Source organism: Sander lucioperca, chromosome 16 (genome assembly GCF_008315115.2).
Source record: "Sander lucioperca isolate FBNREF2018 chromosome 16, SLUC_FBN_1.2, whole genome shotgun sequence".
Taxonomy (NCBI): domain Eukaryota; kingdom Metazoa; phylum Chordata; class Actinopteri; order Perciformes; family Percidae; genus Sander; species Sander lucioperca.
Window position 1 is genome coordinate 5,443,664 of NC_050188.1, and position 18,768 is coordinate 5,462,431.

The window sequence follows — 18,768 nt, forward strand, 5'->3', positions numbered from 1 at the left end:
AAGATACTTGGTAAGTATCCCAAACACACACACACACACACACACACACTTTCCATGTTGGTGCCCTCTGTCCCCCAGACTTACGACACTTCCGAGTTGATTTGAACGCACCATAAGTAGGCGACGTGCACATTACTCAGGTTGTGTCAGTTGATTGTTCGACTCATAGAGATCCGCAATGGAAAATAATATATAATGAAAATATATTAAAAAACTTATAAGGAGGAAAACTCATTTAAATATACAATAATTAGGATCAGTGTATATGATAGAATAGTGGCATTAGAATGTGCCAGAGGCCACCAAATTTGGGATATTATGGCCAAAAATGTCTCCAGGCCCCTAGCCCCCACCCCCTACACTAAAGCAGTAAAATGGTTTGTGGTGTTTGGTGTTTCCATCAATCGTAAATGAAATGTAGGCTACTCGGAATCTGCAATTAGGAGAGACAAATGGGAGAGGATCTTTCATTAAAAATCATCCTCTTGAACAATCCGTCACTTTGGAAATTGCGGCTACGCCCCTGCCTGGGTGGCACTGACATATATATATATATATATATATATATATATATATATATAAACACAAAACTATTCCTGCTCTTATTGTACACCAGTGGTTGCGATGCCTGCCTTCAGGGCTGATGTGTGACTGACCGTAGCCATAACATGGACTCATCCCGACTGGGGGAGTGTGCCATTGCGGGGGGTCACTGGGGGAGGTTGAGGAAAGTCTGAGTTATGCACATCTTGGAAAGCAATAATACCAGTCCCGTGTGTTTTCCGAAAAGTTCTTCACCATCCTTCACCGCCTTTCAGTGCTCTCTGACATTCCCATTGAATTAGTCTGTTAATGTATTTGTTTTCTGGAGTCGAGTGGCATCCAAAGCTACAGGCTGTTGTGGAGAATGTGCTTAATGGAATTGGGGAAATACGTTTATTCGCTTTCTTGTCTTGTCGAGCGTTGGGTGAGAGGATTGATGCTACTCTCGCGTCGTGAGAACGGTGCTGATCTTCTCATCTAACTCTCGGCAAGAAAGCTAATATGTGTATTTTCCCAGAAGTCAAGCTAATCCTATAATGGGGGTATATTAAATAATATGAATTAGAGCTAAGCAGCTGTGTGATCCAATTGCACTGTGCTGTGTCAATAATCTTCATTTAGCCAGACCCTCCTCCGCAGCGCAGTGGAGGAAGGTCTGGCAATGCAAGACTATTATGTCATTAACTGATGAACACAGTATTTCTTTCCTGTTTTAAAAGTTAAATATGTAGGGGTGGCCTCTAGCTCACCCAGTAAGAGCGTGCGCCCCATGTTGGCTGAGTCCTTTGCAGCGGCGTGGGTTCGAATCCGACCTGCTGCCCTTTGCTGTGTGTCATCCCCCATCTCTCTCCCCCTTTCCTGTCTATCCACTGTCGCTATCTAATAAAGGGAAAAAGCCCCAAAAAACATGACCATTTCACGAACTGCCATGAGACTGGGCTGTGTACAAAGGTCAATGGAATGCCGGGGGCTAAAATGAAGTTGAAGTATGTGGAGGTAATACATGTCATAATTAACGTGAGTGTATGCTCGTATGATTTGGAAATAGAAAGTGATTTGAGGCTGAAAATGATTCCAGGAAATGGTCCATTTAATAACAGCAACGTGTTGACCTTTTCTAGCCTGCGAAATAGAGAGTGCATTATGTACTGTGGGTGAAGCAAAGTGCTTTGGCCTTCACGTACAACTTTCCTTATCTGATTCTTCCATTGGGCTATTCCTGCTTCTTGGTTTCACTGGTGCCATTAATGAGTAGAGTAGGCACGCTGGCTGAATAACTTTAATTGCGCCAATTTAAAATTCAGCCCAGGGAGGCTTCAATGATAAAGAAGGTCTCAGCCGCCCAATGAAAACAGCTGAAAATGATTTCGATTGATGCTCCTAATCCTCTTCACCCAAAACTTTTGCACAAGTCCAACAAGTTCTGATTTGTCTCGCTTCAATCCCTGATTACATTTGAATATACGCGCTGTGTGTCTTTCCCAGTGCTGCGTTAAATCAATCTGCAGTTTTACAAGCAGATACAGTATCCGAGGCGCAGCTAAAAAAAAAGCTGCTTTGCCTCAGTCAACATCTGAACCTGAGGCCAGATTCCGTACAAACTGGGGCTCTGTATCATCACGCCTGTTTCCACTTCCTCTCTCAATGGCAGACCTGGGACTGCGATGTAGATGTCTATAACAGAAGCACCACGTTTGTCATTCACAGAATGTAAAAAACAGAAACTGTTTTTTTCCTTCTTCCATGTGCAACCCAAGAAGAAGGGGGGGGGGGTGTTCTCTGATAGAGCATCTGCATAGCATGTGGATACAAAAATAATCTTCTGTCAACAATTCAAAACTGCTAAAGAATAAATAAGTATTTTAGAGGAAGACAGCAGCGACAACTTTTATGATAGAGCTCGGTCAAAATAATCCATTCTCCAATCGATCTTTGTTTACGTAATCTAATATCGAATCATAAAATCCAGAATTCGACCTCTTCATGTATGCCTTTTCACCATGGATGTATGAGTAAAAAGTACTTTTGGGGGTCAATTCTTAATGTAAACTTTAACCTGGTGCATTATATAAAACATATTTCTTGCTTCTTGCTTGTACAATTTACAGTTACAAGTTCTCTAAGAATCTCTTTTATATCCAAGCAAAATTGGTATTGTAGCTGAAATTTCCCTAACCTAATTGATAGAGCATTGAAAAAAAAAATCAATCAAATCAAAATTAGGGCTGCACGATATGAGGAAAATATCTAATTGTGATTATTTTGACTGATATTGCGATTGCGATATGATTCAAGGGAATGATCATGTTTGTATCATTATTCTCATTTTCACTGACTAATATTATGATTTAGTTATTATGATGTTTTCTGTAGTCTGTAGGATAGGATTTGTAGGCTGGGAGTTCTCTGCAGCACCACAATACTTTATTCAGAATGGTTTGACACATATTTTGCCTTTAACAAATATTGCACCCCTCTGCGATTTGGATATTGCACTAGTCCATATTACGATTTCGATAAAATTGCAACTAATTGTGCAGCCCTAATCGTAATCGAATCAAATCAAATCAGGAAATCATTGGGCGATACCCAGCCCTATTTTATGATGCTGATTTCTTTCTTACCTGGCCTGTCACTTGTTAGTCAGCGTCACTGAGGTGTGTGTCTCTCTCTCTCTCTGCCTCCAGCAGTCACACCCTGAATCAGTACCGGGGCAGCATCATTATCTGTTGATAATAATCCAAAAATATCTCCCCTGCATACGCCAACAAAAAAAAAATCAAGATGAGATAACCATTTCATCCAGGGTGACAATCCAGTGTACGGTGTTGTTGAACACTGAGTTGAGGTGAACTTCAGAAACTTTGTGGATGGGTTTTGGACAGAGTGGGAGGGAACTGCCAGAGGGGAAAGTGTAGGGTTTCACAGGGGAGATGAAGTGGCTTCTACTGTTCTTGACTGGGCTGCGCTCGCACATAAAAAAAAAAAAAGGGCTGAGAGGCGCAGCCAATTATAGACACAAACTTTCCGGATATTTTTGTCCTTTATTTTCCCCTCTCTCCTTTCTGGCTGCACCCATGTGAAGTGTTGCCCTCAAAGAAAGAAAAAAAAAAAAAGGCACGGCTTCTTGGCAACCGCCTCAACTGTCCGGCCTTTGCCACGGTGATAGCCACAGCGGAGCCGCCCTGAGGGCTGGTGGTAGTGGGCCGGGCCGCGTTTGGCTTCAACCAGCCACACACTTGTGGACAAGGGCTGTATTTAAGTTGGGGAAATGATTACAGAACACTGGTGCTTGCAGCTTTGTGTTCAATGTCTGTCCTTGCACTGACTTACAGTACAGCTCTGTGATCTATATTACTTGCTGTTATGACAACTTTACAATCCTGCCAGACCGCACATCTTTCTTCTTCTTTTACAACGTATGAAATTTATGTATATATTTATATATATACATAAATTTCTTCTTTTTCTCTTAGTTCATCTTAATCTTTTGTTATTTGACTTTCCCCCATTACTTCCATTCTACTTGGTTTTCCTGTGGCAAACTTTTTTTGCAATACCCTATTTTCCCCAGAGATGATGAAAGTTTTATTCTCTAATTTCCAATTTGTATATGTGATTATTTATGTACAACAAGCAAACACACACACACAAAAGCACACAGTGCAAACAACTGGAAGCAAATCTTCGTTGATAGAAAGTTTTGATTTTTTGTTTTCCGACCTGCAAATCTACACGTGTTTTTTTGATTTGATGTACACATTTTGAGGATGACTGTAATTTACATTTTCAGTGTACACTGATGTCCTTCTCATGTGTGGTCACGCTCCCTGGCAGGAGAGGAAGCTGCAGTATCTGGCAGCGTTGTCTAAAGTCCTCCGCATTACAAGTCTCACACTGGCAGCTCTCTCGCTTGAAATTTCTCTTCTTTAAAGTGCTCCAACAGCTGTCGCCGCATGCTTCTGCTGCATTCGAAAACCCATCCATATCTGCCGTGGAGCTGATGAGGCACCAAAAATGTTCAAAAACACAGTGTCAATATTTGAATGTCATGGACAACAAACAAGTTAGCCATTACGTCCAGGCATATTTGCAGTGCCTTTGTAGCCAAGGAGAGTGAGTGCAGGCCAGGCTATGTATAGGCTCCGCGTGAAGTGGATGGGAAGTGGGCTGACGATTCGGGGCAGATGCACGTTCTGAGTGATGGTGTCAGTCTAAGCAACCGTCTGTCGCCTCCTGCGAAAGGGTCTAAAGAGGTGACCAGCTTGTAGGGTGAGCGAGAGGCTGCGGGTGGCATGTAGTGTTGGAGAAAGCCATCTGTCATCCAATTGACAGCCAGCTTTCAAGCTCCCACATCAGAAAGAGGCCCTTCTTCCAAAATATGTTTGTGTGAATTAGTGTTGAAACAGAGTAAACCCTTCTTTCTTTTTTTAAAGCTAGAGCTTAGGTTCAACCATTAAAGGTCCCATATTGAAAAAAAACAGAGAATTTATGTCTTTTTTTGATTAGAAAGCGAGTTTCACTGAAAAGTGAAGCCAATGCGGAACCTGCATTCTATCTCATTTCCAGCAGGGGGCGACTCCACTGGTTGCAAAAAGACGTCAGTCTCTATAGAACAAGGCCGCCCAATTTGGGGCCCGCGGGCCAAGTTTGGCCCGTGCTCCTTTTGTTTTGGCCCGCCATGGCATTTGACACGCTCATGTTTATCCTCCTCTTACTTTAAAAGTGCTGTAAAATCCAAACCATAATGACTACGAAACGTACATTTTGTGCAGCTAAAAAGTACTTAAATTAAGTTTCACGGCCTTTTTACCTACGAAGAATTACAAGAATTATGGTATTCGCTAGAGCCCGACCGATAAAGGATTTTTAAGCCCGATATCAATACAAATATTTGGTGATTTAAAAATACGATATTCCGATATATCGGCCGATATATATATATTTTTTTAAAAAATCCAGAAACACATAACAAAACATAAACAGATGTCCTTAACATTCTAGTTATTTGTAGTTATTTATGAGTCCTCACTAAAAGAATATGATAATGCAGTTTAAAAATAAACTTTAAGTTTAAATATATAAGTTCTCATAAATAAAATGTACAAATATACAAACTTAAAATATGAAACTTAAAGTCCTTTGAACAAAAACACAATAACAAAAAAAAAAAAATCAAAGAGTGTTGTTAACAGGGACGTTGTAGAGCGCCCTCTGTTGGACAAACTATGCAACGCCAACACTCATAACATGGTTGAAGGGTGTTTCGTCCGTTTTTATTTAATTTTTTTAATATTCATTTATCGGCCATTATAAATGCTGATACCAATAGTTTGGAAAATGCCTAATATCGGCCCGATGATATATCGATCGGGCTCTAGTATTCGCTCTCTCGCTCTCTCTGTCTCTCTCTCTCTCTCTCTCTCACGTGCTGTGAGCCGTGCTTACATCACTGGCTTTGAGTCAGCCAGTCAAGATGGAGCGATCGAGGAAGTGGCACACCGATAAAAGAAAATTTAGTAAGTCAGCTGAAGCTTAATGTTGAAAGACTTTTGAAAAACAAAGACAGGCTTCGTGTCTCCCACTGATATTGTAAGCGCTAAATGACTGTACAAGACATTGAAGAATGTAATACAAGGTCTGTAATATGGAAGATATATGCAGATTAAAGAGCAGTGTTATTATTTCGGAATTTTATTTTAGATTTAGAATGTTAATTTTCTATAACATTTTATACATTTTCATATAACATCGACATTTATTTTTGGCCCGTGGCCTTCCATCCAGATACATTTTTGGCCTTTCATATGAAAGAATTTGGGCACCTCTGCTATAGAAGTCTATGGGAAAATGGCCCCACTTCTCACTTGATTTATTACCTCATTAAACATTTTTCATAATGACGTTATGGTCTCAATCGCTAGTTTCAAGTCTTCTTCAATACAGCATTTAGTAAATTATGGTACATTTTATTTAAAAATGGACAATAAAAGCAGGGGATGCTTTAGGGGCGTAGCTACACGGTGACCTGTCAATCATGGCAGAGGCTTAGCAATGCTAACCATGGCCCTGTGTACATTAAAATAGCTGTGAACTTGTTTTTGGGTGTTGTCCGTATTTTAATCTTAAACTTAGTGTTAACACCATAGACTGTATATTAATGGACCGCGCATGTGTGACATCACCCATTGGTTTGTGGAGATCTGCTATCCGTTGTTGAGTTTGCCGTTACGGGCGCAGCCATCCTGGTTGCGGATGTGACGATTTCAGACGTGAGGGAGGAGCCCTTACACTCTACATTACCTTACACACTTTCACTGGAAATCACATCATAGCCACGCCCTAAAACACCCCCTGCTTTATCGCCGATTTTAAAATCAACGAGACCATAATTCAAAAAATTAACATTAAAGACTCTATTTGTCCATTGTTTATTTCTAAAGAAACACGACAATGTATAAAAGGCTCCATTACCTCGTGTCTCACGTTATGGCTCCGTAGCAGATGTTTTTGTAAAAATAGGCTAACGATTGTGTCATAACCACGGTACTTACTGTCGCATAGTAGAGGAATTACCGTATAGTCAGGAGAAGCTTGCAGGCAGTTTCAACTTCCATTAGCTGTTTAAGTTTAATTACTAATGTTAACTAGCATTTTAGGTAGCAATAATTAGCCTGTGTCCACGTTATCTCCTTACATATACCTACGCTCTCCATCTCTGCTAGATTGGGAATGATTGAGATTTCTCTTGGCACAGCTACCAGAAGACTTACAACTTTCAGAGAGGTTGCTCACGTCACATTTCCATCGTCTCTCTCAGTTGGAGGCTGCTCAGCAACGCTCAGCCATCACCGGAAAAGTGCTTCTAATATCCTTCACTGGTCTCCGTTCAGAGCAACGGGATCTGTTATATATCATAATCATATATCTATGATTAATATACAGTCTATGGTTAACACATCAGCTTGTAGTGAACGCCGCCTTTAAAACCATGGCATGTGGCCACTCACCAGTGTCTGTCCAGAGAGTGTCTCATAGCTTGCCAGCCCTTTGCAACAAGTAAAAAAGTCTGTCTTTCTAAGTCACCCATTTTACAGAAGCGGATAACTCCAATTCTCCGCAGTTCTTCCGTGATTCCACCAGGAAACCACGCTTTCAGGCCGTTATTACCTGGAGCCGACATTGGTCAACACGAGAAGAAAATCAAAGTTTGACTATTAAGCGCAAGAGGTGTCACTAGGTTTAGTTTTATCAAAGATTGACTATTGAGTGCAAGAGGTGTCACTAAGTTTAGTTTTCGTTGTCCAGCAGGGAACTTAAAACTGTTTATTTTTTGGTTGGCGGTTTGCTGGGATCTGAGCAAATACAAGTAGGCTTATCGGATCGGGACTCGGTATCGGCAGATATTTAATATATATTAAAAAATAGATATTAAAAAAAATCGGATCAGAGGGTCAAAAAAGCTGATCAGGACATCCCTAATGTCAAACATACCAACGATATGGGGTAGACCAGTGGTGTAGTCTAATGCAGGGGTCTTCAAGGTTTTTTAAGCCGAAAGAGAGACGGAGCAGGGACCCCCTACTACATATATTATATAAAATGAAGTTGCATTCAAAACTGGGCCTACAATAACGTGTAGGGCGGCCTAAAGCCTTTATACATAACTTATTGTGCATAATGCATAATACTAAGCTATTAAAATAATAATTTTTGGCATGATTTTATAAATTATCTTTTAATATTAAACACGTAGCACAGTAAATCCTTAGGATGAATTGTATCTGTGGATGGCTACCTTTGTGAATACCTTACCTACTGTATAGACCAGTTAGCCTATCATTATTATCTCTTCTTTTGTTTGTTTTAGTTAAAAGTAGTTAATTTGTAAAAGATTATAATTATAATATATTAATTAAAAATACAACAAAAATTATATTTTATTTTAAATTATAACAAAAATAACAACAAAATCTACTGCGGGTACATTTGATACCAACCTGATCTCACAGAATTCCGTGATATGGCCCCTTAAGTAAAGGAAAAGGTCGTGGCGGGACAACGGGACGGTTGGGTTTAGGAAAACAACAACGGATGGTTGAGTTTAGGAAAACAATAACGGGACACGGGACAACAACGGGACGTTTGGATTTAGGAAAAGAAGAACGGAACAGTTTCATTTTGTAAAATAAGAAAGCAACAGTTTGGTTTAGGAAATGTAACACGCGGGACACGATCCCCGGTCTCCTGGGTGAAAGTCCTGTGTTTGACCCATCCACCATCCCAACCAACCTCCTTACGCGGATTTTTGGGCTTTCATACTACTCGCTACCGTAGTCGTTCTTAATGCTACGTCATCTTCTCATTGACTTTACTTTGGCATTGTTTTCCGTGGTGGCCACACGGAATTTTCACACATTCCGTGCCACCACCACGTAATGCTCTGTTAGCAGTTCGTGATCATTTCACGGAATTCTGTGAGACCAGGCTGTTTGATACACTGCGTCTCAGCCATACCCCGCTGACCACCTCGAACATTTCTTTAGATTTTACGATGACCTTGCATGACTCAAAGTCATGCAATATGTCAGTTTTTAGAGCACCAATTAAGGTTTACAAAAATGTAAGTTAACTTTAACAGGAATGTATAGGATGAGAAGCTATTCAACGTGGATGGGACCTGGTGAAGTGAAAAACTGACCTTACAAAAACAACTTTCGCCGATATATTCGGACTGGAGAAGCACATGTATTTCAAATTCCCCACAATCAAAGAGGATGCTAATACGCAAAAATCACAGCTCAAGCTTGTTGCGCACACAAGTCATTTAAGGTGTTTCAACTGCGCCCCTGTACCAACTGTACCTGGTCTACCCTAAATGTTTCTGGGTTCAAGCTGACTACAGTTGACCTCTTCCGTGCAGGAGCAAGATACAATCTTTTCTAAGCCACCTTTCAAGTCCACATAGGAGGATATTTGATTCTCATTGGAGTATTTCTTTAACTGAGAAGGATCATTGGAAGAGATCCTCTAAATAGCGTGCTGTGGAACAAAACCCGGTGAAATGGAGGCAACATTTTGGCAACTTTGGCTCTCTGTAGCACCTCACAGGTGCAAAGCCTGTGTTCTGGTCTGATACCTCAGAGTTAAAGACATTCAACAGGCTCATCCTCTTCAGCGACGTTTATATGTGTAGAGAGAAAACCCAAGATACTCTTAACCAGGGTGCGGTTTTCTAGGGGGGGATGCGTGGGATTTCCCCCTTTCTGGTCTACATATCCCTGCCTCTGCTCAATTATTTTTATCCCCGGTGGGGACAAAATGTATCACCCACTCAAAGTGATCATCCACTTCACCAATAGCCTAGACCAAATTATATACCTAAAATAGAAGTATTTCAATCTAAGTAAAGTGCTCTAACGTGAACACAGTGCAGTAGAACGATAAAAATATGAGCAGCAGTTGCTGTTTGTATTTAGCCGCTACAAAGCTCCGGGATGCCGACTACCCAACACGTTCTCACACCCATCTCGTAAAATATGGACACTTGGTCAGGTGCCTTTGTCGTTCTCATTGACGCTAAAAGTCTCCTTTAGCGCTTTAAGTAAACACGCTTGGTCGGGACTATTGCCGTCCCTTTAGCGCTATAAGTAAACACGCTTGGTTGGGACTATGGCCGTCCCTTTTGACGCAGTTATGTTAAGGAAAAGGTCGTGGGTGGGCTTACGGTTCCATGACACGCGGGAACTATGGGACGGTTGGGTTTAGGAAAGGGTCGTGGGTGGGCGTACGGTTCCGTTACAAGCGGGAAGAATGGGGCGGTTGAGTTTAGGAAAGGGTCGTGGGTGGGCGTACGGTTCTGTGACCCGCGGGAGGAAAGAAAAAAATGCTGCTCTCCCCGGTGCGTTACACAAACACGCTGAAAGACGCCTTTTTCGTCGCATCAGACGCTGATAGCCACTGTCCAAACGTCCTTATTTTACGAGTTCCGAATGAGAACGGGTTGGGCTACCAGCGGCAGTTGTTTAGCCGCCAATAGGTGACTGCGAGCCGGCTACAGGCACCGCCAGATGAGGGTCCTTTCAGGGGCCGTGGTAGTGGACTTTAGCCAGAAAAAGTTCTGCAAAGGTTTTGGCCAGGGTGTCATTTGTTTAGGACAAACTTTGAATCACTTTAAGATAAAGGAATGAATAAACCAAGCAGGGTATCATGACACAGACGGTGAGATCATAAGGAGCTATTTTAGGCGGAGGTATAACGCTAATGTCACCTGCCTGGCTAATGGCCAAAGGTCAGATCAAGCATTATTCTAGGGGGACTTTGAGCATCAGCCAAATCTTCCAGAGTGCAGAGCATTGTGGGTGGGGGAGGAGGGCCATTAAACAACAACAAAACATGGCTGCTCTTTTATAAGCCAGAAATGAAGCAACCACTGCTCATATACTGTATAGCCCTATTTTGAACATGACAAGCAGAAAACTCTTTTATTATTGATGGGTTATCTGACATAACATGTAAACATATGCATCATAGGATTCAACTGATATAAATAAGGATGTTCATTGGCTGCTGGTCAATCAGTAACTAGTATGGATCAATGGAAGCACATTTAATAAAGCCTGACATCCGGTCCCTCACCTTCCCCTCTCTGTGTGTTGCCGTTCTCAAAATCCAGTAGCTACGGGAACAACAAACTTTGAGGTAGCCAGCAGCACGCTGAAAATGGCAAGTTTTAAAGAAAATGTGGATCGTGCAATAAGGCAGGCATGCTTGGTTCTTTTGGTGAATTATTGTAAAGATTTACATAGAATACGTTTACGGCATTTACTGTCCAACTTACTAACTGGGACGTTTTGGGACCGATTGTTGGGATTGCTATGGACGAAGTAGCAGTAGCGGTTTTTGGCACGGGCAAAGCGGGCAGCCGCCCGAGGGCGGCATGTTTTCATAACACATGGGGCACGAGCACTTCACCTCTTTGTCTCCCAAATGGAACAGTCCGGACAAGGGGGGGAACGGGGGACCATGAGTCTCCTTGATAAGGATGATAAGGATCGATCGGAGATCTACCCCAACTTTTGAAGGGGGTCTCGCCCAGGGTGTAATTCAATGTAGAACCACCACTGTCGATAAGATAAGATGGTAAGAACAAATTACATTTAACCATGGATCCAGCTAATTTAAATAGCTCACATTACTGTATTCTTCTGTTACTTTATTTAATATTGTATGTGACTATTTTGCAGAGCCATGGTTGCTGCACCCAGAGCTTAGTGTCCCCCAAGACGATTGTGATTGGTTTAAAGAAATTCAAACAGCCCAAAGTGCTTTCTCTTCTATCCTATAGAATGTATGGTGTAGCCAGCGATGCAAGACTAATCACTAAATGTCTGTTAAGTAACTTGATCATACCAACTCTTTTTTTCTCTCTGAGGACTTTCCGTGCAGTTTCATCCATAGTGATTTAACTCTCCCTGTGATGTGCCAGGAGCCTTTGCTTTGTACCGTGCCCGCTTCACCTAATTGAATCGGTGCATACTCTGATCAGGGGAATAGCTTTTGGAAATGGGACAATCCATAACTTAGAGCCACCTGGCATAAGCTTTTATGAAATGTTGCTCATCCATCCATTCATTTATTTTCTATTTCGGAAACACAGGGAAAAGTCCATTAATAAACTTGAGAACAGTCTGGCTTTGTGCCAGCGATATGTTAGTGAAACACACCTCCTCAGAGATTTCACGACAATACACTATACGGGGCATTTCATTTAATAAGAGCATGCAAATATATATACTGTATACATCTCAATATTACAGACTGAGCTGTTTAAATGAAATTCTTAAAAATAAGTATCTCAAATCAGCTTCATGTGCTCATGTTGTTGTTGTGTGTGTAAAGCAGTTCATAATGGCACAGCTTCAGAAAGCATTTTCTGATTCCTACGTGTGTTTTTCACCTGCCTTGTAAATTACATTATTTGGTTCATGTATTTTTCACATCACTGGTTAACAGACTATAAATCAGCTTCCAAACTGAGATACTGGCGCTCCTCACGACACAATAGCATCTCTAAGCATGACATCATTTCACAAATTCCTGAGCTGCAAAAGTGAAAGATCCAATTTAATAACAGTCTGAGACTTTCCGGAGGGACTGCATGGTTGTGCTTTGTGATCAAGGCTTTTTCCTCTTTAAGCTCCAGTATAGGGCTGGGTACTGAATTCGATACTTTTTAGGCACCAACCAAATTGCCTCCTTTGTATCAAGTATTTAAAAAATGCCGGTAAAGAGGTAAATTTCCTTAGCGTCAGTGAGCCAATAAGCATGCAGCATGCTTCTACCAAGATCTTCTAATGCTGCTAATTGGCTGTCTAACGTTACACGTCGTAGAGACACCAGGAAAACTCTACGTTACGCACAGAGGGCTCACCTGGTAGGAGCTGAAAATTAAATAAAAAGAGTAATGTTGTCATTTATTTTTGTTAAAATGAAGATTTCATAAAATTGGTATTGAAAAAAAGTATCATTCAGGACCCAGTATCGAAGTCACGGTATTGGTATCGGTACTGGTATCAAAACATTTTGAAGATTATTTTTTGGGCATTTTCAGCCTTTATTTTCAACAGGACAGATGAAGACATGAAAGGGGAGAAAGAGGGGGAATGACATTCAGCAAAGGGCCGCAGTTGAACCTGGGACCACTGCGTTGAGGAGTAAACCTCTACATATGGGCACCTGCTCTACCAACCGAGCTATCTGGGTGCCCGACATTTTGAACGATACCCAGCCCTACTCCATTTAGAAGCACTTGTCATCACACCGTTGAGTGTGTGTTCACCGCTTTCGCCTTCAGTGGGTTGCCGATTCAGAGTGTATCTTGCAGTTTGCTGCCTGATCCTCTTGATAGCTTTTCCTGACACGTCCATGCTCCCAGGAGGCTGCAGGAGGCTCTTTGATGCCTTTTCCAGGATGCGGAAGGACTCTCGGAACCCTCTCCCTCTCCACCCGCTGCCCTTTGCCTAGGACACCTTGGGCCAGCTTGCCTTTATCTGCACATAATCCCCCTGTTGACGTGTTTGAGTTGCAGTGATCCTCTACTAGGCATTGTGCTCTCCGCAGCCTTTGCCGCCTCTTTCCCACCTCTTCCTGGAGGGTGCTGGGGTTTTGGCGTGCCACCTCTGCGCCGCGTGTAGCCAGAGCTTTAACTCGGAGAGAGAGTAAAGGAGGAGCAGGCTTGCTGCACAGAGGAGCTGGCGTACCTCGACACACCACATCCTCCAGATGCCTGTGCCCGTTGTGCTCTACGGGGACGTAGCGTGTCAGCTGGGGCCGTGACGATGGGTTTTGCTTTTGGGCTTTGAGAGGCTCAGTGGAAACGGAAGGGCACACTGCAGCTTTTACCAATCTCTGCCTCACACAGGATTTCACCTTCCTCGTTCGGGGCTCATTCACCGTCGCATCTAGCCTACAGGAAGCAGGTTTGGCTTCCTGCTGGATAAACTGAAGTTTTTGCCTCTGAGCCTCCCTCACCTCCTCTGGCAGCTCCAGCGGGGCGAGCTTCAGTGGCCTTCTGACTGGCTGACTCTGGGCCTCCCTCTCCGAGTCAGGCCTGGGCGACTCGAGCAGCAACAAGTCCAAATGTGCCGTGCCCTCCTGCGTCAGTGAGCAGGCCATAAGCTGACCCACTGTCTTCTTCCCATGTGTCGCTGACAGATGGAGGCCAGGTGTTTTAGAATTGCGGCCATTTTTAGCTGCCAGCCTGAGGTTTTGACCGTTCAGATGCAACATGGTATTTTTAACTTGGATGGTCAACATTTCTTCTCGCTGGGGAGCCCCCTGAACAAAAGAGACATCAGTGACTCGTATCAATATCACTGAAAGAATAACATGGCCTCTGTTTCTGCATAGAAATCTGTTTTTTATACTGCAATTAGGGCTGTCAATCGATTAAAAAATGTAATCTAATTAATTACATACTCTGTGATTAATTAATCGAAATTAATCGCATACATAATTAACGGTGCCTGAACCGATACTTTTTAAGAAAGTAAAAAAAGAAAAGAAAAAAAAAGGGTACTAAACAACAGTTGGTGACATTTAAAGAACGGCTTGTTTATTGCTAAGGCCATATGGTCAAAATGAAATGATTTAATAATAATGTATAACAATAACAATAACTTATTTCAGTAGTAAATTGCTGTTGAACGACAAAAACAACCACCAGATGGGAAAGGGACATTTACAATAACTTCAAATGCACCACGACGCTGTAGTTTACCAGTTTCATTGAACGCACCGTCTGTGTTTCTCCGACGGCAGCTGCAGATTGTTACATGGTGTTGAATCCTCTACAGTAAAACACAGTCAAACTTTACACCGTTTAGCGTTAGCTGTCAGCATTTTAACCGTGTTCAATCCAGCTACTAGCTAGCGGTAGGCTAACGTTAGCTGCTGTCGAGTGTTAACTAGCGTCACGTGCAGCGGTGTTTGTGTTGCCTGTAATGTACATTAACCTGTAATGTTTCAGAGCATCAGAGAGAAGTGCAGACATATCAGTGGCACCAGATTTCGGTAGCCAGGGTTGGCAGGAAGAAGATTTTTACAAGTAAATGTTCTTGTTAATGATCCAGGCAGCACATTCTCGTCTCCCTCCTTCATTTTACAGTCGAATGGTGGCTAGAACGGCTCCGGGTCAAACGTCAATATGGAATGGATTAATCTGCGTTAATCTGCGTTATTTTTTTTAACGTGTTATTTTTTCTCTGATTAATTAATCGAAATAAACGCGTTATTTTGACAGCCCTAACTGCAATACTATGAAGCATAAGGACTCTTAGCAAGATGAATAATGTCAGTACCACTTTCTAACAAGGCATATTCTATGAAGGACTTCAGTGCCAGGTACTGAAAAATCCCGTTATCTGTTGTTGTTTTTTTAACAGCTCCTCTTTATAATAATTACTTTTATTTTTGTATTATTACTTTTAATAATAACTACTGATTTAAATTTAGAACTGCAGACTAATTAGCTTATTTAAAATTAGTATGTCATCAATAAAGGGTCATATGGGTTTCTTACTTCCTGAAAAACATTATGTGGAGTTATAAATATTATTGTATATTGTTATTATGTAATTATTAAATAGTTATTTCACTACAATCAGCCATCAAGTCTTCAGAAATTTTAATTAAAGAGCTAGCTTAAAAGACAAAGTTAAGTTATGCCGGACATAAGCCAAAGGGTACCAGTTGCTCTCGCAAATTGCTTATTGCAAAATGATAAATTATTGAATTACCATTAGTTGTTCATAAACCATCCATATATAAAGTAATCTGTGTTAGGAAGTGATACCAAAACATCTCTGAGACAGAGAATACTACAATGTGGCAATTGTTCTGACAGAACTTCTAACAGCATTTTAGAAACATAGGTAACGACTACTTACAACTAGAAAAATACAGAGGATAAATAATACTTACATCAATTCCTTTATCAAAACCAAGCACAATGGTAATTTGTTTGTCATGTCTCATGATATACAGTATATGCTTGAAGCAGTTGCTGTACACACTGTATTTCATGCATGTTCCCTCACTTTCACTACGTGTCACTCAAACTAACACCAGCTGTGTCCATTGGCAGCGACAAACCAATCTCAAATACCAATCTCACTAGATAACTATTTGTTGGTGAGATGCTACAGTATACTCACAGGTTTGGCAAACATCTCCTACTACAATCTTTCTTTTCTTCCCGGAGTTGAATGACTTCTTGCAGCTGCAGGAGAACAATCTAAGCTGTCCTCTGTGTTTGTTTGCGCCGTGCCACCTGAGCCAAAGGCAGTGACAGTGCACTTGGAAGAGCTTTTTAGCTGACATAATGTAATTAAGCAGATTAGGGTCACAGAGCAATCTCTAATCATCTCCAGCTTAGTGGCAGTCAGTGTGCACACTCATGGCAAGGCAAGGCCTGTTATTTTTTTTTTCACCGTCCGCAGTGCAACTTTAAATATTTACATAAAAGGAATGGGAAGTTGCTGCTTGGATGATGATGGAGAAGTATTTCACTCACCACTAGATGGTGCCACAGACCTCTTTTGCATATTAGCATCAACAGTGGAGTTTTGTGGCCTCGTCATCATTATGTGTAGAGCACAGCCACAGCCAGCTGTCAAGCATGTCAGCATGTTGAACCCTTTGAATTGCTCATATGAGCCCAGTCTGTACGTGTTCACATTTTAACATAATGTAGATAACATTACAGTGTACTCTAAGGTTTCTGTGCAGTTTCTTTTTAAGACATTCAAGCCTTCTCACAAAATATTTATCAAAACATAAATATAATGCTATAGTCTGTTATCCCAATATACTGGGGTTTTCAATTTAGTATTTATGCCAATGAACACTAACCTGGAGTTCGGAACCCCTCAAGCATCCCAAGAAAAATTTGAGTGGGCATCACATAATTGTGTTATAATTTCCCCTAATGTTTTCACCATTCACCAGCCAAATGGCTAGTGAATGTTTTTACCAGCCACTAAATAGATTACCATAGTTTTTTGGGCTAGTGAGTTAAGCAAATCTACCAGCCATTCGCATATTTTAACAGCATTTGGCTGGTGGATGGTTCTAATTTTGAACCCTGGTTTCAGCCCATGTTTCTCAGGCTTCCCTCTCCGGAATCGAACCCTGATTCCCCGTTACCCATGGTCACCAGGGTAGACACAGAAAGTACAGTACCATCGAAGGTTGATAGGGCAGACATTTGAATGAGATGTTGCCACCATGAGGGCCAGCGTTTGGCTCGAGGGTTATCTACAATCACCTGAGCACCCTGAGACAGCAAAGACTGAAATATGACGTTCTACAGCAGCCCAGTGTTTTATAGCCACACTGGATGCATGTTTAAGCTAAGTCAACACTGTCGCTTGCGACAGGAGAAATAGGCCTACTGACAATTATAGGCCATCCAGAAGCTTTTTTAATCCATCATGGAATTTCAGTATCTTTGTAACATAAATAAATATATTAGTTATGAATCCAAAAATCAACTTGTGTATGTTCCGTTTGCTTCGCGACCTTTGGACCCATCGTCTCACTGTAGTTGTAGCTCGTTAGCCGACAGTTAGACCTTTCTGAAGAGTCCTTCGGTGTCTTTGAACCCCTTCCAGAAGATTAGTAATCCGGCCGGGAAGAAGGGCACTTTTCGGAGACTTTGCACAATAATTCCAGAGTGATAAATCCACGAATGAACGGCTATTTACTGTATATAGTCATGTTTTTGTACCAAAAACTAATCTATTCGCCTTAGCCGGGTGCCATTTTGGATAGTGAAGTCTTGACTGACAGCTGGCTCGACCAATCACATCAAGTCATTTGCAGGATCAAGTTAGCTCAGCCAATAGAGAGGCCTCACAGGAGGGACTTATTTACTAGGTCTAAGTGTGTGTATTGGAAGGCAGAGGAGACAAATAAATGAAGCCTGGAGGTTGAAATGAGTTTGATTTGGCCTAAATGATGTCAAATAGCAGACAAATAATGCATTAGAGGTGACACAACTAACACTCTTGAATAAAAGTGTATGGACTTTTCTGGGAAAAAACCTACGTAGTTTTATATTTTTGTTAGATAACAAGTTTATTTTAGTTTTCCCTGATTGCCAACACTTTTCAAATGTCAAACAGTTGAGTCATTATTGTTCTCTGTGTGATTTCAATATATTTCAGTGAGATTTAATTTCCGTTTAGTCTTTTCTTTTGCCTATATAGTCATTAGTGCTGTCAAACGATTAAAATATTTAATCGTGATTAATCGCATTAATGACATAGTTAACTCGCAATTAATCGCACATTTTTATCTATTCTAAATGTCCCTAGATTTCTTTTTGTCCCATTATTTTTTCTCATTAATGCTCTTATAAACATAGAAAAGTGGATCCGCTTGCTTTGTGCTTTTGTCGCCTGGCTTTGACGAGGGGGCGGCGAATTTGCATCAGCTGTGTGCTTGGCCATCAAGTGGTATTTCAGACTGGACGTGCTGCGATGATAGCTCAGTTCACAACGACAGAACACACAGGTCTTGTCAATGGAACCATTTGACAACTTTTTAAAAGTAAACTTTCCATTCAGAATCTTATTGGCATCCATTTCGGCGTCTCACGCTCGCCATCCACTCAAAACGTAACGTTAGCCTACTACTCTTTGGCCGGCTCGCAAGCCCAAA

General features: G+C 41.5%; 2 protein-coding genes across 4 annotated transcripts in view; both read right to left on the bottom strand.

Annotated features, from left to right (window-relative positions):
• Positions 1 to 3,436, bottom strand: part of col22a1 (collagen, type XXII, alpha 1) — an 89,428-nt gene extending 85,992 nt beyond the window's left edge. For 2 of the 3 annotated variants that reach the window (XM_035993219.1, XM_035993218.1), the window contains exon 1: positions 3,168 to 3,436. The gene's annotated coding sequence lies outside the window, so the exon portion shown is untranslated. The remainder of the gene's footprint in view (positions 1 to 3,167) is intronic. The other variant, XM_035993220.1, reaches the window with a different exon arrangement.
• A 9,771-nt stretch (positions 3,437 to 13,207) lies between these two features.
• Positions 13,208 to 16,403, bottom strand: LOC116035440. Its single transcript, XM_035993387.1, has 3 exons — positions 16,260 to 16,403; positions 13,431 to 14,382; positions 13,208 to 13,400 (listed from the first exon to the last, which is right to left on the bottom strand). Exons 1-3 carry the CDS (start codon positions 16,272 to 16,274, stop codon positions 13,396 to 13,398), a joined length of 972 nt encoding a protein of 323 aa, XP_035849280.1. The 5' UTR covers positions 16,275 to 16,403; the 3' UTR covers positions 13,208 to 13,395.
• Between the last annotated feature and the right edge of the window lie 2,365 nt (positions 16,404 to 18,768).